At 44.7% G+C, this 23,586-nt stretch overlaps 1 protein-coding gene across 1 annotated transcript in view; it reads left to right on the top strand.

Annotated features, from left to right (window-relative positions):
• The window catches only part of USP8 (ubiquitin specific peptidase 8), a 488,166-nt gene that overhangs the window by 308,179 nt on the left and 156,401 nt on the right, over positions 1–23,586 (top strand). Inside the window, exon 11 of the mRNA XM_069222544.1 lies at positions 15,107–15,175. Coding sequence (XP_069078645.1) covers positions 15,107–15,175 — 69 coding nt within the window. The remainder of the gene's footprint in view (positions 1–15,106; positions 15,176–23,586) is intronic.

The following is a 23,586-nucleotide window of genomic DNA, read 5'->3' as shown; positions in this document are numbered from 1 at the left end:
GTTTGGTATACTGACCCTAGAAAGATAGGGTTCCATCTGCGGGACTGGGTGCCTAACTCTTGGTAAATGACAAATACGGGTATGCGTTGAGGTACACCCAAAAGCCATCTCAGATATTTGTCTTTGGCTGTTCGATGGGGCTGAAACATCAGTGTAACCCCTTAAGTCACTACCGTATGCCACTGCAGAATCACATTTTGCGTGATATATCTTGAGAAGGGCCTACAGTAGTTTCTTGCCCAGTCTTGTGACAAAATTATAAATGGCTGTAATAGTTCTTGTAAACGGGTTTCTTTTGCAAGCAACTACGGGCGACTCAGATCCTGCCTCATGAAACTGAACCCCTAGATAGGGAAAAGAACAAACTTTAGCCAACAAATGGCCCTGGGCGTAAAAGGTCTTGACTCCAGACTTCCCGACTCCTGTAACCATCACAAAGGACTTGCTATAGTTTGTTGACTAGTCCAAAGAGCTCATAAAAGCAAAAGAGTCCTTTAACTTTTTCAGGCCCACACTTGTTTTGCCTATAAGGATGGCATCTTCTGCATACAATCGGGCAGGAAGAGATTGTGTACCCACTAAAGAAAGGTCCTGGCCATCCTTTAGTAACTGGCGTTCTAGGCACTTCACCTATAATATAAAAAGAAAAGATGCCAAGATGCACCCCTGCTGTACCCCACATGTGTACCTTAACGGGGTTAGTGCAGGATCCACCAATATTACATTTAACTGCTGCTGACATATCTTTGTGCAAGTCCCTGAGAAGGATGACAATGTTAGCATCGACCACCAGAGTTAGAAGCCTGACCTATAATTTGTTACGGTTAACTCTATCAAAGGCCTGTGTTAAATCCATTAAGGCCATATAAATGGTACCTTGTTTAGCAATTTTGTAGTAAGAAATCATGAGATTAAAGTTCATGTATTCATCGATTGTACTCAGACTCTACTTGAAACTGTACTGCATGTCTATTATGGTAGCCGTCTCCTCTGCCCAGATCATTAGTGTATTAGGAACAACCCTCCCAAACACCTGCATTACAGAGTCTGTTAAAGAGATAGGCAGGTAACATTTCATATCCTCCTTATTCCCTTTCTTTAAAATCGGGACAATGATTGAGATAGACCATGAGGGAAAGGACCAGCACAGATGGCACATTTGTTCGGCTTATCCCATGCCTCCTCCCTCAAAAACGTTTTCCTTCTTTTGATATTATTATTGTAAATTAAATAGCAGGTTACAAACTGCTGCTTATTTCTAGGGGTCTTCTTCAACACATTAATTAAGCTTCTATGAGGCTTAGCACAATGAATGTGAAACCACCTATTGAAGGGTTTGCTGAGGGGATATGCAGCCGGTCCAGTCAAGACTTAGCATACACCCCCCCTGCTAGCCCAACAAAAGATCTTAAAATATCTATCCCTCGGCCTCTTCTTCGACGAAGATCGTGAGCATAGAGGCACAGATGTCGAACAGCTTAGCTTGAAAGTCGACAGGGACTGTGGGTGGTCCATTCAGTATTCTAGCCTGGGGCTATGCTGACACCTACCCAGGAGCCTTACTTTGGGACTGTCTCCCTCACTAACACGTCCACGTTCAAGACTGATCAGAGTATGGCCAGTGAAAATGGTTTTGTGTACCTTTAATATGTGAGCGACCTTAGCAGTGAAGGCGATACCAAAATAAAGTTGATGGTAGTAGCCTCTCTCTATAACGGTAGGAGGAATTGGGGTAGTCCTTTGACTAGAGAGTAGCTCAAAAGTAAAAAAAAACAAGTCAAACTGGTGAATTGGAGAATTTAAAAATTCACCCTGCCTGGAATGTTCCATATGCGAACCATTCAGTCTCAGAGGGCAAGTGGAGAAAGAGGTTCTCGCAGGCCGCCTGCTTGTACATAAATTAATATTGAAATTTTCCAGCAGTAGGAATGAAAAGGGATTCTGAAACTGATCCATAAATTAATTCACAACAGCACCTAAGATCTGCAAATTGCTCACTAAAGAATTAGAATTATAAAAATTAATCAGCTGCACATTTCCTGTATTTGACAATTTGACTGACACTGCCTGAAAAAGGGAGACCCAGTATCAAACGTTGTATACTGCAGTTTAAGTAGCCATCCCTCCTTTTCCATGACCAGCTAACGAAGGGATTGCAGGAATGTGTTAAGCCTCAAACCTGTATAGGCTGAAGGACGGTGAGGCATCCCAAGCCTCCTGAAAGCAAATAATTGGGAAATTGTTTAACAAATTCAATCCATATCGATCATTTGATTTTGTGAAGGAGAGGCCCTCCACCTTCCAGCTAACTATCTGTAATGCACCCCTGTTGCCCTCCCACCTGGTATTTACACCATTAGAGAGCTGAGCTGTATTACTCAATGAATGACATCAGTTACAGTTGTCCAGGGTATTTAAGGTTTCAAATCTATTTGTTACTGGGTTCAAGTTCGCAGTGGTGGGGCCCAAAATATGGCTTTGAGTGTACAAAGGAGTTGGAAGGTTATCTGGTTTAGCTGGGGCTGGATGGGGTTGTAGTAAGAAAGCTGATGCAGCTTAGTGGCGCTGGCAAGATTAGGGCAGGGCCGGTAAAAAAAAAAAAAAAAGAACAGTGATTGCTGCTGTTTGTGTGTGGCTAACATTTCTGCATTTAGCAACACTGGTAAACAAATTTAAAACCTTAAAGGAAACAGCTTGTGTAGAAGAGGCCAGGAGTACACTCCTCTAGGGTGGCTGATTTAACATATTGCCTGAGCATTGTCTTAATAATGAGGGCAAATTTGCAGAGCATAATATGCAGTTTCTGTTGTTGAGAGTAGTAAGGGGCTGTAACTTATCAGATCGGAGCCTCGAGTGGGTCATGATGCAACTCTCCTGCCTTACCAATGGTAATGAACAGTTTGTTGCACTCTTCACATCTGCATATATGGTGTATGCAATTACATTTTTCACATGTAATTGGTTTTAAGAAATTGTAAGCAGTGTCGAAGGCAAAGGGTTAAATTTGTGCAGTGTGGTAAACTTGCCTTGATCAGTGACTATTGGTAATTGCGTCACTGTAACATGCAATGTGTGTGGCAGTAAACATTTTTTCTTATAGAGAATTCAAACCGCAGATGCCTCACCTTTTTGAGTATTCCCAGGTGTCAGACTGGATCCAGAAACTTCTGCATAGCAATTCCCTCCAGCATCTGCAGGTTGCGCCGTGGACTTACGTGCTGCCTCATGCCTCTCCCTCTTGTGCGGATGTGATGTCACAACATATATATATATGTTCGATGGCATGTGTAGCTGCAGATACACATGCTGTGCACTGTTCCTGCCATCTAGTATTGGGCTCGGAGTGTTGCAAGTTGTTTTTCTTCAAAGAAGTCTTTTCGAGTCACAGGACCGAGTGACTCCTCCCTTTCGGCTCCATTGCGCATGGGCATCGACTCCATCTTAGATTGTTTTCTTTCTGCCATCGGGTTCAGACGTGTTCCTCTTTGCTCCGTGATTCGAATTGGGAAAGTATTAAAATCATCGAAAATCCGTCGGTATTGTTGCGTTCGAGACCGGTTTCCTATAGATACATCGGCACTTCCGAGACAACCGCTTCGGCGGCCCTTTGGGGCTTCCGCGCCCAGCCGAGGCCTGGTCGGCCCGACCACACCCGTCGCCGAAGCCTCATGGACCGGATCCCCTTCCGTTTCTGTCTGACGTGCCACACCAAGTATCCATATACAGACCAGCATCGGGTCTGTAATCTGTGTCTGTCACCCGAGCACAGCGAGGATACCTGCGAGGCCTGCAAGGCCTTTTGGTCAAAAAGGACCTTGAGAGATCGGAGGGCGAGGCGCTTACAGATGGCGTCGAAATCGACACAACACCTCGACGTCGAAGAAGAGGAGATGGCTATCTCCATCCAGGGATCGGAATCGGACCCCTCCGACGGAGACCGACTGCCGACAGTGGGCCAAAAAGTGAGTATGCCTGCCCCGACCCATCCCCAAAGTCAGACAAAAAAGCAAAATGCCTTGGGAACGCCACTGCCTGAAGGCCATGGCTCGACCCACAAAAAGAGCGGTGACCAAGCAAAATCTTCGGCACCGAAAAAGGGCAAAATCGTGCTGAAGTCTTCCGACTCGAGTCGAGAAACCGGCGTCGAAAAAAGTCGACATAGACTGGCCGAGACCACTAAGCCTCGAAAGAGCATTTTGGAGCCGAGGCCAACCATAACAATGGGTATTTCGGTGCCGAGAAAGCTGGTTTCGGAGCCGAAAAAGACTTCTTACACAGAAGAACATGGGCTCTCCAAGCAACTTAAAGAGAGGCACAGGTTTGAACAGGAGTTGGGTGTGGAGGAGTTTGATGAAAGTCAACCAAGATTACAGATCCAGAAGGATACTGGAAAAATTCAAACTATCCCTCCTCTCAAATTTAAAAGGAAATTGGTTTTTCACACACAGGCAGAGACTGAAATTGATCAGCCAAGAGCAAAAGTGGCTAGAGAAAAGTCACCAACTCCACATTTCTCACCAGAAATATCGCCACCACATTCGCCACAAAGGACAAGGTCGCCATTTGGCACGCCAACTGCACAGTCACCCACACATACTGTGCAAACACAGGTAGATCCCTGGGACCTCTACGACCCACTGGTTTCAGACAACAGACCTGAGTGCTACCCCTCTAAGCCATCTCCTCCAGAGGATAGCACCTCCTATACACAAGTATTAGCCAGGGCTGCGACATTCCATAATGTCACTGTGCACTCGGAACCATTGGAGGATGACTTCTTTTTCAATACCCTGGCATCCACGCATGCGTCATATCAAAGCCTGCCTATGCTACCAGGCATGCTTAAACATGCACAACAAGTCTTCCAAGAGCTGGTCAAGGTAAGGGCCATCACGCTGCGGGTAGAGAAAAAATATAAACCACCCCCGTCTGACCCTGTGTTCATTACACAGCAGCTCCCTTCTGACTCTGTAGTAGTGGGAGCCGTAAGGAAGCGGGCAAACTCGCAATCATCAGGGGATGCACCACCTCCTGATAAAGAAAGCCGCAAATTTGGCACAGCGGGGAAGAGAGTGGCGTTGCATGCAATGAATGATATCATTCAGCATCTACCAAAAGAATATAAGAAACAGGCTCAACAGGTGGTTGAGGAAGGACAAGCCATCTCCAACAACCCGATCAGTTCGGCACTAGACTCTGCCGATACTGCAGCAAGAACTGTAAACACGGCAGTCACGATCAGGAGGCATGCCTGGCTACGAAGTTCAGGTTTCAAACCTGAAATACAGCAGGCGGTGTTAAACATGCCATTTAACCAGCAGCAATTATTTGGGCCGGAGGTGGACACCGCCATCGTAAAAATGAAAAAGGACACTGACACAGCAAAAGCCATGGGTGCGCTCTACTCTTCCCAGTATAAGGGAACATTTAGAAAGCCACAATTTAGGGGAGGGTTTAGACAGCAACCCTCAGAGGCATCCACCTCTCAAACAAAACCCACCTACCAGTCACAATACCAGAGAGGGGGGTTTCGTGGTTCATTCAGGGGACAATTCCCAAGAGCAAGGGGAAAATTTCAGCCTACCAAGCAGACCCACGGTAACAAACAGTGACTTCAATGTCACACTTCCCCAACACACATCACCGGTAGGGGGAAGATTAACAAAATACCACAAACATTGGTCAGACATAACCACGGACACATGCGTTCTATCAATTATCCAACGTGGTTACTGCATAGAGCTCACACATTTCCCTCCAGATGTTCCCCCAAGAGCGCACAAACGGTCAGCAAAACATCTAGACCTGCTAGAAATAGAGGTACAAGCACTATTAACCAAACAAGCCATAGAACTAGTACCTCACCACCAAAAAGGGACAGGGGTTTACACCCTATATTTCCTTATTCCCAAAAAAGACAAAACACTAAGACCAATTGTAGATCTCAGGACATTAAACCTCTACATCAAATCAGACCATTCCCACATGGTCACACTACAAGATGTAGTTCCCTTACTAAAACAGGGAGAATACATGGCAATACTGGATTTAAAAGATGTGTATTTCCATATATCCATCCATCCATCTCACAGGAAATACCTCAGATTTGTCATACAGGGAAAACATTACCAATTCAAGGTATTGCCCTTTGGGATAACAACAGCGCCCAGAGTATTTACAAAATGCCTTGCTGTAGTAGCAGCTCATATAAGGAGACATTACATGCACGTATTCCCATATCTCGACGATTGGCTAATAAAAGCCAACACTCAACACCGGTGTCAAAGTCACACGCAATATGTAATAGATACCCTACACAAACTAGGGTTTTCTATAAATTACCAAAAATCTCATTTGCAACCATCCCAACTACAACAATACTTGGGAGCCACACTCAACACACAAAAAGCAATTGCCACTCCAAGCCCACAGAGAGTTCAATCGTTTCAAACTATGGTGTCAAACATACAACCAAATCACCAGTACACGCTCAGATTTGTCATGAAACTACTAGGCATGATGTCCTCATGCATCGCTATTGTCCCAAACGCACGGCTACACACGCAGCCCTTACAACAGTGCCTAGCAAAACAATGGACGCAGGCACAGGGTCAACTTCAGGATCTAATGTTGATAGACCGCCAAACACACTCTTTGCTTCAATGGTGGAACCCTGTAAATTTAAACAAAGGGCGGCCATTTCAAGACCCAGTGCCTCACGCCATTATCACAACAGATGATTCCATGATTGGGTGGGGAGCACACCTCAACAATCACAATATACAAGGACAACGGGACAATCAACAAAAACAACTACACTTAAATCACTTAGAACTACTAGCGGTCTCCCTAGCACTAAAAGCTTTTCAACCCCTTCTAGTCCACAAACACATTCTTGTCAAAACAGACAATATGACAACAATGTACTATCTAAACATACAAGGGGGGACACACTCATCACAACTATGCCTCCTAGCACAAAAGATTTGGCATTGGGAAATTCACAACAACTTTCGCCTGATAGCGCAACCAGTTAGCAGACAATCTCAGTCGAGATCACCAGCAAACTCACAAGTGGGAAATACATCCCCAGATTCTACAGGATTACTTCTACCGCTGGGGGACACCAGACAAAGATCTGATTGCAAAAAAACAAAACGCAAAATGCCAAAACTTCACATCCAGGTACCCACACCCTCAGTCCAAGGGCAGTGCTCTATGGATCAAATGGTCAGGGATATTTGCTTACGCTTTTCCCCCTCTCCCACTCATTCCTTTCCTAGTGAACAAACTGAGTTAAAACAAACTCAAACTAATACTCATAGCACCAACGTGGGCTCGCCAAACGTGGTACACCACACTGTTGGACTTCTCAGTAGTACCTCACATCAAACTCCCAAACAGACCAGATCTGTTAACACAACACAAACAACAGATCAGACACCCCAATCCAGCATCGCTCAACCTAGCAATCTGGCTCCTGAAGTCTTAGAACTTGGCTACCTAAACCTTTCAAATGAGTGTATGGAAGTCATTAAACAAGCAAGAAAACCGACAACAAGGCATTGTTATGCTAATAAATGGAAAAGATTTGTTTTCTACTGCCAAGCTAACCAAATTACACCGTTAGATGCTTCCATACAAAACATTGTGAGTTACTTACTACACCTGCAAAAAGCAAATCTCGCTTTTTCTTCTATCAAAATTCATCTCACTGCAATCTCTGCTTACATGCAGATTAAACATACAAAGTCACTTTTTAGAATCCCAGTTATTAAAACCTTTATGGAACGACTAAAAAGGATTATAACTCCAAGAACCCCACCAGTACCCTCGTGGAATCTTAATATTGTACTTACACGACTCATGGGCCCACCTTTTGAACCCATTCATTCTTGCCAAATCCAATTCTTGACTTGGAAGGTAGCATTTCTAATAGCCATCACTTCACTACGAAGAGTTAGCGAAATACAGACATTCACTATCGAAGAACCATTTATACAAGTACACAAACATAAAGTGGTTCTCCGCACAAATCCGAAATTTCTGCCAAAAGTCATTTCACTGTTTCATCTAAACCAAACTGTAGAGCTCCCTGTCTTCTTTCCACAGCCAGACTCAGTAGCAAAAAGAGCACTGCATACATTAGACATAAAGAGAGCACTAATGTATTACATAGACAGGAAAAAATAATTTCGAAAAACTAAGCAATTGTTTGTTGCTTTCCAAAAGCCCCATGCTGGTAACCCTATATCCAAACAGGGCATTGCCAGATGGATAATCAAATGCATACAGACCTGTTACCTTAAAGCTAAAAGAGAGTTACCCGTTACACCAAAGGCTCACTCCACTAGAAAGAAAGGAGCAACAATGGCTTTTCTAGGTAACATACCAATGACAGAGATTTGTAAGGCAGCCACTTGGTCTACACCTCATATTTTTACCAAACATTACTGTGTAGATGTGTTAGCAAGACAAGAAGCCACAGTAGGACAGGCTGTACTAAGAAAATTATTTCAAACTACTTCAACTCCTACAGGCTGACCACTGCTTTGGAGATGATTACTGCTTTGTAGTCTATGCACATCATGTGTATCTGCAGCTACACATGCCATCGAGCGGAAAATGTCACTTACCCAGTGTACATCTGTTCGTGGCATGTTGCGCTGCAGATTCACATGCACCCTCCCGCCTCCCCGGGAGCCTGTAACCCTTTAAGTTTCATTAAAATTGTGTATGTGTAAATAAACATTCCTTGAACACAAATATGTACATACATATCTATTTTATTGCATGGACATCTTTAGTATCCTCATTCTACCACTCCTACCTCACCCTATGCAGGGAAAACAATCTAAGATAGAGTCGATTCCCATGCGCAATGGAGCCGAAAGGGAGGAGTCACTCGGTCCCGTGACTCGAAAAGACTTCTTCAAAGAAAAGCAACTTGTAACACAGCTCACTCTGGCATCAGTTCCGCGCCAATCAGCGCAGATCTGGAACTTCAACTTTCAGTTGACAGATTTGAGTCTCTTGAAGTTTTCTCTTCAGAGTGCAGAAATGCCTCCTAACCCAGTAGGTTTTAAACCGTGCGTGACCTGTACCCGACAAATTTTGTTTACGGATCCAAAGGACGATTGTCTCTGGTGTCTTGGCTTCATCCACGACTTGAAGTCGTGATTGTCATGTACCAAGATGAACAAGAAAGCATCTGTGTATGCAAGGACAAGCTAGTGGGCGTGGAGATGCAGAAATCGAAGACCTGTTTCCGATTGGAATCAACAGCATGGTAGTACTGATCAAGTCAGAGGGCTCTATTTCGTTCCCAAAGTTGTTTGTGTGATTGGACCTCCTCTAAGACAATTAAGTCGAAACGTGGCCATGACAAGCATAAGAAGTTTAAGCTTGTCTTTCTTGGATCGCGTCACTCACACCACTTGGAGTCATACGATATGCCTGGCACCTCTAGGACACAAAGGCATTCCCCTTTTGCAGGACCAGTTCAGATGCTGTTCCTGTTTTGGATTTCTCCGGATCTGGTGTTGATGCAAAATCAACAGCTACAGCTAGCTGTGGAGAAAAAGTTTTGGGGCAACGCCCGGGTCCCTCTGGTGCTCCTTCGGGCCCCATGAAGCGTATGTGGCCTCCAGATGAGCTACTGTTGCCAAATCCGTCCTCAGTGCCACCTGTGCCTCTTGACCTCATTCCGAAGTTGAGGTTGGTGCTGGTCCCGAGTACATCAAATCTGGCCAGATGACACCTTTGGCTCCATCCTCGGTGCCATATTTGACGAGTGGTTTGCTTCATCCACCACTGCTAACGCCAATATCAACATCCCCTACGCTGGTTGAGTATCCAATTAAATTGTCAGATTCTATGGCAAATGCTGTTCCTACCACTAGGGTTTATGCTCAGTCTGAGGCTGATTTTTTTCTAGAGAAGAGTATCTGTGTGGCTATCAGCCTTATACTCAGGATGATTCTGTGGAGGATTTACAGGGTGCAAGTGAATTGGACGCTTTACCTGAAATCGGACTGGCATCATTTAATCCTGCTATGGCCACCAAAGAGAATTCTCTTGACCTTATTCTAGCCACTCAAGATCTCAAGACTACTTTGCTTGCAGGAGGCATTGTTGCCATTCAATGAGGTTCTGACAGATATGGTAGTGGGCACCTGGGCTAAACCAGGATCTTGCCCACCATTAAATAGGCAAATTGCAAGAAGGCATAGACCTGCTCTCGGGGATCCAGATTTGCTTTTGCAATATCCAACTCTGGAAAGCCCTGTGGTAGCAGCTTATTATATCCATACCAACCCTAAAGCTTTTCCTACCTCTCCCCTGATCCATCAAAGAAGTTGGAGCTGTATATACAAAAAGGATGTTTTCTTCTGCCAATTTGATCCTTGGGTCTGTGATTACTTCATGCCTTTTAGGCAGATACTCCCATGCTTTGAGGGTTTAAGTTACTCATATGGTACCTGCTGTGCCAAATGAGGCCAGGATGTAGCTACATTTTCCATGAAATCGGGCGTGGACACAACTGACTGCCTAGGAAGAGTAGTTGGTACTAGCATGGTGCTTTGATGCCACGGTTGGATTAACTCACCAGTCTTTTCTACAGATGTTCCAATTGAATATGCCTTTTGATGGCCATAGGCTATTAGGAGCAGAGGCACATTCAACTCTTGAAAGCCATTGTCACTCTCTGGGTTTGTCTCAGTCAGGTCGTCAGTTTCCCCAACATCAAAACCCTTTTAGTGACTTTGGAAGGGGCCACCTTCAGGACTGAGGCAGTATTCATTCATCTTAGTTGAGAAACAGACACCCAGTACTTTAAAGGCCGTGTTCATGGAACAGGACGGCATCGTTCAGATACTCAGGGGTACCAGTCTGCCCAGGCACCAGCCCCATTTCTTCAGTTGCATCAAAACCCATTTAATTTGACCTTGACATCCCACAGTCACATGGCTTGAAGCCGAATTGCCTTTTACCTCTGCATTTGGAGGCACATTACTTCAGATCAAAGGATGCTTCAGATTGTGAATCAAGGTTACTCCTTACCCTTCCTCAGCTATCCTTCAAACATGCCATCTATGCCACATCTCACGGAGGACCACTTGTCCACACTCCAAGGTTAAGGTCTAGCTCTCTTGGCTAAGAGAGCGATAGAGAGGGTACCGGTTTTCAAAATACAGACTCGTTGTTAATCCCGTTACTTTCTGATACCAAAAAAGGATGGAGGCCTTTGCCCCATTCTAGATCTTCACCTTCTTCTTAATGAAAGACGGGTTGAACCTTGACCCAAGTTCTCCCTGCACTCCATCCGGAAGACTGGATGATAGCATTGGACTTGTGGAATGCATACTTCCACATTCCCATCCTGTAGTCAAACGCAGGCACTACGTGCGGTTTCAGGTGAGCCAGGAGCAAATTTAGTTCTCCATGCTTCCTTTGGCCCGACCAGTACACTTTGGGTGTTAACAAAGGTAACATGATGATCACAGCCCGTCTACAGAAGTTGGGAATTCCAGTCTTCCCATTCCTTGATGACTGGCCAGTGAAGGTGGGCTTGCCTCAAACAGTTGCAAACCATCTCCAGGCGGCTGCTGACCTGTTGGGTTTCAACATCAGTGTGTCACACCTGACTGCTTCACAGCTGCCCCCTTCATCTGAGTCATCCTGGAAATGGTGCTCTTCGAGATATCCCTCCACCTCAATGAGTCCAGGACATTTGGGCTATATTCCCTACGTTTCATCCTTTCATCTGGTTCTCAGTGAGGGTGCTCTGAGGTTTCTGGGCCTCATTGCCTCCTGCATCCTGCTTATGGACCACACCAGGTGGCACACGTGGGCTCTGCAGTGGGATTTGAAGTCTCAGCTTGCTGAGCACCAACATAATCTGTCAGATTTCCTCCAGGTGTAGGAGGAGACTGAAGAGATCTGCAGTGGATGTTGCTTGACTCCATTGGACCGGGGGCAGACCCTTCTCCATACCGCTTCTAAAGTTTTAAGGATCATGACGGATGCATCATTACTGGTTTAGGGAAGTCTTCTGGGAGAGGTGTCGAGATCAGAGAACTCTGGTGTCCGGCAGAAGCTCGCGTTCACATCAATCTGCTGAAGTTGTGAGTGATTCACTTCGCAGTAAGGGCATTCCTCCCGACTTTCAGTGGGGAACAGGTATAGGTTCTTACAGATGACAACAACTGCCATGTGATATAGCAACAAACAGGTGAGTAGGCTTTTGGGCCCTGTGCCAGAAGGCTTTTTGCCCCTGGGAGATCTTTAAACAGTAGGGCGGACAAATTAAGCCGATGTTGCCTAGTGGATCACAAATGGAGAATATGCTGAGGTTGGGCGGGAAATCTTCCCACAATGGGAAGAAGCCTTTCTCAGTCTATTTGCCACTGCAAAGAATGCTCACTGTCACAACTTTTGCACATTGGCGTTCTCAAGCGAGGCTTCCTTAGGAGAGATGTCTTTCGCCCGCACTCGAGCATAGGACACTTGTAAGCCATTCCACCCCTACCTCTCCTGTTCAGAATGCTAAAAAAAGATCAAAAAAACTGAGCCTAGTCATCCTTGTGGCACCAGAACTTCTGACCATGAGCATCTTTCCTCCAATCTGGCTATCTCTTCGGGACGCAGCAACAGAGCAGGGTCCAGAACCTGCTCAACCTACACCTCTCTGCCTGGAGGTTAAGCGACGACAGTTGATGACATTTGATCTTTCTCCCAAAGTATTTGGTGCTATTGTGACAACTAGGGGTCCTTCTACAAAAACTGTTTATGCAGGATGCTGGCACAAGTTTGTTATTTGGTGTTTTTCACATCATATTCAAATCCCACTAGCTTCCTACTACAGTTAAAGGTTTCTTATTTGCTCTTTTGGCCTTTTAACGTTTACTAGTTCAGCCATCTATCTTTAGATCACCTGTTGTGATGTGTTTGGGAAGGAGCTGACCCTTATGTTCTCTCCTACTCCTTTTTATATTGCTGCAGTAGGATCTAAGGGGGTGATTCTGACCCCGGCGGTTCACTGCCTCCGGGGCCAGGGTCGGCGGGAGCACCGCCAACAGGCTGTCGGTGCCCCGCAGGGCATTCTGACCGCGGCGGTTTGGCCGCGGTCAGAAAGGGAAAACCGGCGGTCTCCCGCCGGTTTTCCGCTGCCCTGGGAATCCCCCATGGCGGATTCTGACAGCCCATACCGCCATCCTGTTCCTGGCGGTTCTCCCGCCAGGAACAGGATGGTGGTATGGGTTGTCGTGGGGCCCCTGGGGGCCCCTGCAGTGCCCATACCAATGCACTGCAGGGGCCCCCGTAAGAGGGCCCCACTTTGTATTTCAGTGTCTGCATTGCAGACACTGAAATACGCGACGGGTGCCACTGCACCCGTCGCACCTTCCCACTCCGCCGGCTCAATTCTGAGCCGGCGTCCTAGTGGGAAGGGTTTTTGCACTGGGCTGGCGGGCGGCCTTTTGGCGGTCGCCCGCCAGCCCAGTGCAAAAGCCAAAATACCCTCAGCGGTCTTGCGACCGCGGAGCGGTATTTTGGAGGGGGGCCGCCTGCCAGATTTAGAATGACCCCCTAAATCTTTTCTTGACCTACCTGATGTGCTTACCCTTTGAGTTTATGCACAGTTGCCCTTTACACTTACTTACACTGAAACCAGTGTCCCTCATTGCTACGTCTACCAGGTGAGTTAGTGAATTTCAGGCCTTGTCATCTCTTCCTCCATTCATTTCTTTTTTTCTCGGACAAAGTATTCCTTCCAACATAGGAAGCCTTCCTGCTCAAGATAGTCACACCCTTTCATGTGGGCCAATCCATAAAATTCTTAACATTTTATGCACCACCTCATCTTTCAAAGGAAGAGGAGTGACTAAACCTGGATCCTGAAGGCCTTAGCTTTTACATCAAGAGGACCAAGGAATTTCCACAAGGTGCCCAAATGTTTGTCTGGGTTTCTGGAACAAAGAAGGGCAGGATGTGGTACACAAAAGAATCATCTAGATAGATTGTCTTTTGTATTAAGATCTGCTAAGGGATGGCCAAAACACAGTCCCCAGAGGGTTTACATGCTCACTCTACCAGAGCAAAAGGCTGTTACAGCGGCACTAGAACAGTGTGTACCATTCTTGGACATTTACCAAGTTGCTATATGTTCTGCTCACTTTTTATATTGGTTTCTATGGCTCCACGTCTCTTGGCATGACCAGAGTCCAGAAAGAAACTGCTGCCAGCAAGAGCAGGTCACATGTATATATACTGGTCAGGAAGTGACGTCTGCATGAGAGGGAGCAGAACATGGTACCACAAGGTCGCACGGTGCCAGCTGCAAACTCTGGAGGGACGTGCTATGCAAAAACGGCCAGATCCAGTTTGACACTTGCGGATAGTCAACAGTTAAGGAATCTGTAGTTAGCTAGGTAGCTTGTTTTTCTGATGTCAGTTTTGCTGGACTTTGATAATATAATGGAATTTTAGCTTTGCATTCTAGTAATCTATTTTAGAGTTACATTAAATATTGTATGGTACTGAAGCACACTTATTTTCTCTGTCATTGTACTTATGTATATAAGAGTGTGTGATCCAGTACTGACATCACGGGGTTCTGGTTACATCATAAACCATCAGGTTGAAGGCCAACTGGTTGTAAATATCACCAGAACCCCATGTAGGAAGTATATGATCATATTACAGGTTACCTATTATGTATTTTTATATTGCATGTTTATTTTGGGGTACTTAGTTTAAAAAAGCAGTTTTCTTCCAAATACCACATAATTGCCATATTTCCACCTAATCTGGCCCTCCGTGCTGCATAATTCTAAAATCTCTGTATAGCAGTTTGGGGCTGTCATTATAAAGATCAAATCCATAATCATACAGTGAACTGTGAAATATTTTCTTTTTCAAAGTTCTTTCTAAAATATGTGTTTGTATACCACTGCATTTTGTGCAGTTACTGTGTAATATGGTCCAATAATGATAGTGAGGAGTTCTGGTGACATAATTAACCATGTGGCCGAAGGTTGAAAAGTTTAATATATTGCCAAGTTTTATATTCCCCCTGATGATGTTTATAATTCTTGTATTACAGACAGTTGGAGCTAAAGAAAATAAGGTCGGAAAGATGGATATCAATGAAGAGGAAACAGAAAGACCCAAAGTAAGGTTATTACACTTTATATGAGTTTTAATCCAGTGTCGGGCCAATACAAGCCTTACTCTAATTTCTGCACAAAATAATCCTGATAGGAAAATCCAGAAGAAGTCTGAAATTAAGACCCTTTTTGGCAGTGGTACAGTAAGTCATTGGAGAATATACTATTTTCATTAATGAGAGCACAAGTTTAACAAAAAAAACATTATGGCTGTCCATTGGACTATCTGTATCTCTAGTGCATAAAGCGAGTGTCTTTGCTGTTGTGACTTCCTCTGTTCTCCTGTCAAAGCCTTTTCTTGCTTTTGAATCCCAAAGTCTTGAGCCGGTGCAGTTTAAAATTCCAAGGCTTGCATATCAAAATGCCTGGTCCACAATGTCCATCGCCGTGGGCAGAGCCATTAGAATTATGCGATTCTGCAGCTGTGGCTTTTTTCGCATAGTGATGGATTTGACGCATTTGCCTCATGATCCTTCCCCTGCTGCATAATATTCAGATTTTAACCAAAAAAAAGTTCCTAGCACAAATGAATCAAAAGTTACTAAAACACAGTAACATGTGTTTACGTGCAGTGGAAGGCCCTTCACAATTATTACCTAGTCATCTTTCATTGATTATTTCTGTATTTAATTGTTGAGCTGATACTAGGGAGGTGAAACTTTGTCCAGACAGTATTACCAGGCGTAAACATGGCAAATAATGGTACAAAAAAGTGCCACACAATGATGCATAATTTGGCTTTTCTTACCACATAATTTATTTAATCCTGTCCCATAGTTTGGTGCTCTTCTGCTGCATACTTCCAGTAGCCCAGGTTGTGGTAATTTTCCACGTCAGCTACCGGTGGTCCTGGTTTCCTCACTGAAAGACTTCCTACATTAACTAGGAGGCCACATTTCTTAGAATGTGGTGAAGATTTACCATTCTCGGGATCTCTAACTTACATACGCTAACACCACTTCCACTAGGGTGAGCTCCTGTTTACATTTCTCGCTCACAATTGGCTACTCTGCAGCCCTTTTCACCAAACATGTACAGAATGAGAAGAAATGGAAAGGAGGTGAGTGAACATAACAAGCTGATTTCCAAGGACCTCACGGACACAGCTACATTGTTCAGAGCATACCTCTCATTGCAGTACAAGCATATGGTTGAAGTATCTGGACTTAACGTGTGAAGTAGTAAACTCTGTACAAAACTGCTGCAGTAGTGGCCATATCGCTGAGCTCTGTCCAAGTGATAAAACTCAGTCCTGTATCCTTCTTTCAGTTGGGCAGGACTTTTCAATCTTTCGAGACAAAAGGAATTTTTCATTCCAGGCCAGACAGCCCTACCCATTTCGCTGTCTCAATCTGGCAAAGGCAAGATAAATTACTTTATGTGCAAATCCAGGATACACTCACAGGATCCGAAAGAGACTACAATGTCCTGTTAATGTTTCCTTGGCTCTCTCCCCACCACTGTGGAGATGTGGGTACCTCTGGTAGGGATGTAGGACTCTCCAGTGACTAGAAAACCTTCCCTTCCCAATTACTGGACCTAGATTGGCAAATGGCTCCTGGTTGCTATCAGTGTTTAATAAAGGACATAACCAACAATTTCCCAGCGGCAGAGAGCACCAGGAAGTACCCTTTAAACCCGCTTTGGCTCAGACAAAGAATATTTGGGCAAGCTTATCAGCCCCTGTTTGAGGCTGTAGAGCCTGCCCCACTATCCAAGAAGTCGTAGGGCTAATACTCTTATTACTTAATAGAAACGAAGGGAGTTTCGATCCACTCAGTACTAACATGATGTAATTCAGTTTCTCTCTCTACAAATGTTCAAGATGATAATTAGGTTATGCATGTGCTTTCAGCGCAAAGACTGGTTATGTTCTGAGGCACCTACTTTCATGTGCCTTTTGGCCAGAGTCACCATGGGACTGGCATTATTAGTACAAGACATAAGGATTTGGCACTAATGCTATCCTGTGAGTCCACAATGAGCATTTCTGCAGCTGCAAGTATATGTTGCTGCCTGTGCCTGAATGAGGTCATGGTAATTGCATCCTGTAGGGAGTGCGCTGCATTAAGTCTGGCTGTAGGCATAATGTCCCTTTTTAGATAAAAGGTACTCAATAAACATCCCAAAATCCTTTGCAATCCTTTGAAAATTAAGTTAATAGATTGGTATGTATTGAACAAAGTACAATTCTCCTACGGGTGAAAGGATAATACTTTGACAGAAGTTAAGTAGCACGATCCATATAAGTGAACAGCCCGTTTTACCTGTGTCACTGAAGTGAAACCTACAGGCTCACTCATGTTAAGTTCCACTGCTGTATGCTTTGCTCACCCTTCGCCTTCATCAGGATAGTATGTAATTCTATGCAGTGCATGTGTGTTATATGTATGTGTTTGGTGTATATGTGCTTGTGAATGGAACAATATATGGAAGAAGTACTGATGTGCCATGCTTATGGATTGTATGTGTGCCTGTGAATGATAAAATACATGGAAGATTCCGGGTTCCGTTTTTTGAGGTCCAGGCTGACTGGTGGAGCATGAGCAGGTATAGAAATCCCCCTAAACAGATTTGTGGGATTGCTGTACTCCTGTGAGCTGGGTGGGACACACTGGCGGAAGGGAGACCCAGGCTCTTCATTGTAATTAAAAGGGTGCTGTTTGATTCAGGGAGTGGTCAATAGAAAGGTAGAAAATCTCAGGAAAGAGATGAGGCTGATAAGAGACTCAAAGAGTAGGGCGGAGGCCCGGGGTAATCTTTTAATGCACATATCACTGTGGCTGACGTCCAGGGGTGAACCTCGAGTCATTCCTATGGCCTGTGTTGTGGGGCTTTCAGATTTGGAGCCACTCCTGTTGTAACAGACTGCTTCTAGAGGAAGTGCAGGACAGAAAAGCTGGCACTTCAAAAGGAGGCAGACCCACAGCATAAACTTCAAAGACTTAGACCCCAAATCGGATTCGGTGTCCGGAAATGGCCTATAAGTAGGGAAGTTCAAGGCCCCCAAAATGGTCAACTGTGAAGCAGCCAATTGGGCTGTGTGATGAGGAGAAGTTTTGCAAGACTTCAGCTGATGACCAGGACTAGAGGCTAAGGACTGCTAGTGTCCTAGCTGGGTGAGTGGACATCACCCAGGGAACCTATGACCACCTGCTCTCTGAAGCACCAATGCCTGCCTGCTTGCCAGGACTAGTTTGCCCTGTGAGGAAGGCGCTGTAGGGAACGAGGCCTAGAGCGAGATCCAGGCAATTTGATCTTTAAAGCAAGGTGTTAGGAGAATGTTTCTGCACCAATTGCCTTGCAGCCCATGTGAAGAGGGAAGTCTGTGACCGCATATACCAGGTGGGGACGCCATGAAGATGACTATAGGGCCGCAGTCCACTTGCCCAGGATCCATAGTAGGTTGGACATCAGGAGCAAAAGGTCTTAAAACCCACAGTTGGGCCCAGTAGCTCATGCTTGCCCCATGGGCCACTAAACTGGGGTCTGACGATTACCCCCCATAGAAAATGTCACATCTGTCACAGACACAGTGGTCTTCTTCCTACAGAGGAGTGTCCTTTCTTCCTGGTACTGAAGAACCAGAACCTTATGGGCCTGGCGGCGCAGGGTACGGCTGAAATCTCCTTGGATTCACCTGCCTCAACTAACAGAGACACGGGACACTCTGTCAGGCGTAAAAGATCAGATTTTATTAGCTGCAGCTAGTACAGTTGTCCAAGAAGTACACAAGGTATGTTCTCAGGAGACTGCCACTTTACTTTGTGGCGCACAATCTTATATACCGTATAAAAACCATTTATTAACTACATACACTCCCAGAACACATAGAAAGGAGCCAGTAAGAATAATGTAAAGATAGAACAGAGCCAATAGAAATGTCGGAAAACAAGACAGCACCAATAGAAGGAATTGGAAAACAAAGTATCAAGTGACTTAAGGTTGCCTCCCCTCCAGCTGTGTTTGTCACCCCTCCCTTGAACTAATTCATTAACCGATCCACAACGAAGTTGCATGTGGTGCGATAAGTTTGTGTGCGTTTGGAGGACAGTTGTGAAATGAGAGAATACTAGCAAAGGACAGCGAAGGCCAGACGATAAGATAAGATCGGCGGAGAATAGTGTGAGCCTACAGATAGTTGAAACAAGGATTAGAAAACCAGACAGGGATTAGTGTACTCGGTCAGACCTTAATACCAGCCTTGTAAAGATAGAGGCAGAAGGCTGTTTTGAACACCATGTTGCAGAATAAGCAGAAAAGGCAGAATGGACTTCGTTCGCTGTGCTGCCTGAGTGAAGGCAACATAAAATGGCGGCGGGCCACAAAATGGCGGGTCGATACGATCGTATTAAAAATCGAATTTCCTCAGACCCTCCTTTTGCCAGAACTCAGGCAAGATACACAAACTCATGTTAATCTGAGTCGATGTCTATGGCCATGAGGTCATCAAGCTGTTGCTGTACCATCATTTTGATATTCTCTGCTCTTTGTGACTTGGGTTTGGGAATACATGCAGTAGCACATAGGTTGCAGATGGCAGGACCGCAGTGCATACAAAGACAACAAGAGAATATAAAAGCTAAAATTACTCCAAAGAATGTCAATACCTTCCAACCCCATTTGGACAGTAATCCCCAAAACCACTCTGAAAAGGACCAATCTCCTTCGTCCTGATGAATCGACTCGGAGATTATGTGTAACTTAGAGATAGCTTGGTATACTGTCGGAGCGTCATTAGGTATGAAAATACAGCAACTTGATCCGATCAATTTGCATACTCCACCACGGTCCGCAAGAACAAAGTCTAAGGCAACACGGTTCTGCAAGGTCATAAGACGATCAGCCTGTAGTTCAGCTGTAATGTTACTTAAAGCTCCTACAGTGATGTCTATGGTGGTTTCTACGACACGAACCAATTGCCTTATATTTCTGCTGTTGGCCATTGGACCCCAGAAGGGAAGAAATCCTTTGAGGAAATCTCCTCCCTCTTGTCCTGCTGTGTCTTTCGAATCCACAATCCCTCTGCCATATCTATTTTTATGATGGTTCGCAGGAGCGGTGTATGTAGGGGGAAGAAGAAAGGCTATATAACAAGTACCAGAGAAATCAGCTGGCAACCATGTATAAGCCCTATCGTGGCAAACGAAGTATGTACCTTGAGATGGTACTAACGGCAGTGAATTCAGGGCTGAATAAACATATGTATGGGAACATAAACTTTCTCTTTGTCCGGTGTTTGGAGTTCTACCATTTATTTGCAGACAGAAATTTCCTTGTTGGGGTATGACCCGTATCGGAGGAGATTTTCCTTGCTTAACCTTATCATTGAGGCTGGAAATGTAATTAGTTATGTTCCAATTGGTATATGCTTTTCTTTCATCTATGGAAGCTTCACTTTTTTCCATGATTTTAGCCATAGCTACCATTCCCTTTATCAATAAACTATGACTGAAATTTGAACCAACACTATGTGAACTGACAGGTTGTTTAATTTTACTTTGATATGCATTATTGAAAATGACAAAATAAGCCCAAGCGGAACCTTCATAGGAGAATGGAAGAACTAAATATGGCATTCCTTTTTCTACCGTATGTGGTATGAGTCCACACACCCAACAGTCAGTTGTATTGATCACTAACTGATGTTGATGTAACAACTGGACGAAGGAATTGTTAAAGTATTCAGTTCTTCTGATGAGTTCATGCTGGGGAAGAGTGTGAAATAGGTGCGGAGAGATAGTAGAAGAAGATGTAGAGGTAGGAGAAGAAGATGTAGAGGTAGGAGAAGACAACTTTTTGCTGCAGAGTAATAATGATCCAGTTTACAGATGCCAAAAGAATACACGACAATATAATGACGCATAGAGCAATACTACAACGACTACATATTTCTTTACAATTATTCTTTACATTTTTACTTTCTCTTTTATCTAATGTAGCCTCCATCTTTCTAAGTGGATGCTCACGGCAATCTTCCTCAATCACTGTAGTCACGATTATCTACCGTCCTATGACACTGTGAGGTCCTGCAGGCCTATTGCCACTTACTCAGGTCGTAACTAAGACTCCTACCGTGACCCTGCAACCGGGATAGAGTACTACATAGGAGAGAAATTTACAAGTTCTTTGGTCTTGGTCTCAAATTATAGCGTTCCTGTCCAGAGGCAGTCTGGTTTTGAAACAATGTTCCTGGATTTGTCGTGTTCAAGCGACGATGCGATGGTATTGCTTCTTGAAGGATGTCGTCGTCCTCTTTCTCAGAAAGTGTTCCAATTAGACGCGCATCACTGAATGGTACAAATTGCGGAACTTTCTCACTTTCAGAGTCACTGATGCCTCTACGGACCCACTGATCGAAAGGCAAGGGCAAAGGCACTTTCTTGCAGTGCACGGCATGCACCCAGTTTTTCTTTCCTTTGACTTTAACTGCTGTTCTTGTGGTCAAAAGAACCAGGCGTGGCTCTCTCCATCTGGGCTCCAAATTTCTCTGTCGTTGGAAATTTTTCGTGCAGACCCAGTCACCTGGTCGGATGGAATGACCTGGGTCTGTGGAAGCCTCTGGTAGAGCACTCTGAACCTGTTGATGTAGAACACGCAATTTAGTTGTAAGGTCATGCAAGTAGTCAATCAACATCGGGTATGGCAAGTCTGAGTATTTCTTAGGGCGAGGAACTCCCCATACATTAGCTGGGCGACCAAATATCACTTCGTAAGGGCTAAGCCCCAAACGAGAGTGTACTGCTGTTCTGGTGGACAGAAGAGCCAATGGTAAAGCATCAGGCCAATTAAGTCCTGTGCTAGCTTGCACCTTAGCAATTTTAAGCTTCAAGGTTCCATTGTAGCATTCTACTAAACCAGCCGACTGTGGGTGATTCGCCGCGTGGAACTTCTGTTTTATGCCAAGACCTGCACAAACTTTTTGCATGACTTGACCCACAAATTCGCTCCCATTGTCACTCCAGACAATGCGCGGCAAACCAAACCTAGGGAAGAATTCTTTCAAAAGTATTTTGGCAGTTGATAAAGCAGTATTGTCCTTCAGAGGGTAGGCTTCTACCCATCTAGAAAAAGCACATACTACCACCAGAACATATTTGAGGTTGTTGCATCGTTCCATGTGAATATAATCGATCTGCAACACCTCAAATGGATATGTTGGAGGAGCAAAATGACCTGCTGGAGTTGGGGTTCCCTTTCCCGGATTGTACATCAAGCAAACAATACAATGTTTTACTACATTATTTGCACACTTTGGGATCCCCTCATTTTGCCACACTGGAGCCAGAAGTTCACATATTCCTTTTGCACTTAGGTGAGCTGGACCATGTGCCATAGTAACTACAGGTAGTACATAAGCATCTGGTAACAGCCAACGTTGATGTTCTGATAATTCAACCCAACATCCCATCTCATCTAACATTCCTGTACTTTCCTTCCACTTTCTCAACTCATTCTCCGTAGCCTCTCCTTGAATTGATTTCACACTCTCTACTGTATCTTCACACATTCCCTTTTCTCTTACGCAGTTTGCGGGACCTGCAACATACATTCGACTTGTGTTGTCTCTGGCTGTCTTTTTCGCTACCTCATCTGCAAATGCATTTCCTCGACCAACATCGTCCACAATCTTTTTGTGTGCACTACACTTCACGATCGCTATCTGAGTAGGCATTGTAAGTGACTCAAGAAGTTCAGTCACTAATTGACCATGTTGTATCTTAGTACCATGGGAAGTAAAGAATCCTCTTTCCTTCCATAAGCGCCCAAAGTTAAACGCTACACCAAAAGCGTATTGGCTATCAGTGTACAAGTTTACTCTTTTTCCTTTGGATAACACACACGCTCTAGTTAAGGCTATCAATTCAGCTGCCTGAGCTGAATTATGTCTAATGCGTGCTGTCTCCACAATCGTATGCAAAGTAGTAATAGCGTAGGCTGAAACTGTATCTCCATTCGGGAGCTTGAAACAAGAACCATCTACCCATAGTGTTCCATCTGGATTCACTAATGGCGTGTCTTTTAGGTCAATTCTACCCTTAGTCTCTTCTTCAGTACGGAGAAAACAATCATGCTGTTCAGAGACATCTCTCTCTTCTGGAAGAGGCAACAAAGTAGCTGGATTCAGGGTATTACATCGTTTGATGTGTATGTGACTAGCCAAAAGCGTCAGCTCATATCCGGACAACCGAGCACTCGTAAGATGCTGCGTTTTTGTCCTATTTAGTAAAGTATCCACTGCATGTGGCACCATAACAATGAGAGTATTATCTAGCACTACTCCAGCAGACTGTCGAATAGAAATTGCTGCTGCCGCTGTCGCCTTAAGACAACTAGGCAATGCTTTAGCTACTGGATCTAACGTAGCTGAGAAATATGCGCATGGTCGCTGTTGATCTCCAAAACGCTGCGTTAA

The sequence above is a fragment of the Pleurodeles waltl genome, chromosome 3_1 (genome assembly GCF_031143425.1).
Source record: "Pleurodeles waltl isolate 20211129_DDA chromosome 3_1, aPleWal1.hap1.20221129, whole genome shotgun sequence".
Taxonomy (NCBI): domain Eukaryota; kingdom Metazoa; phylum Chordata; class Amphibia; order Caudata; family Salamandridae; genus Pleurodeles; species Pleurodeles waltl.
This window is presented reverse-complemented; position numbering and strand designations above follow the sequence as displayed.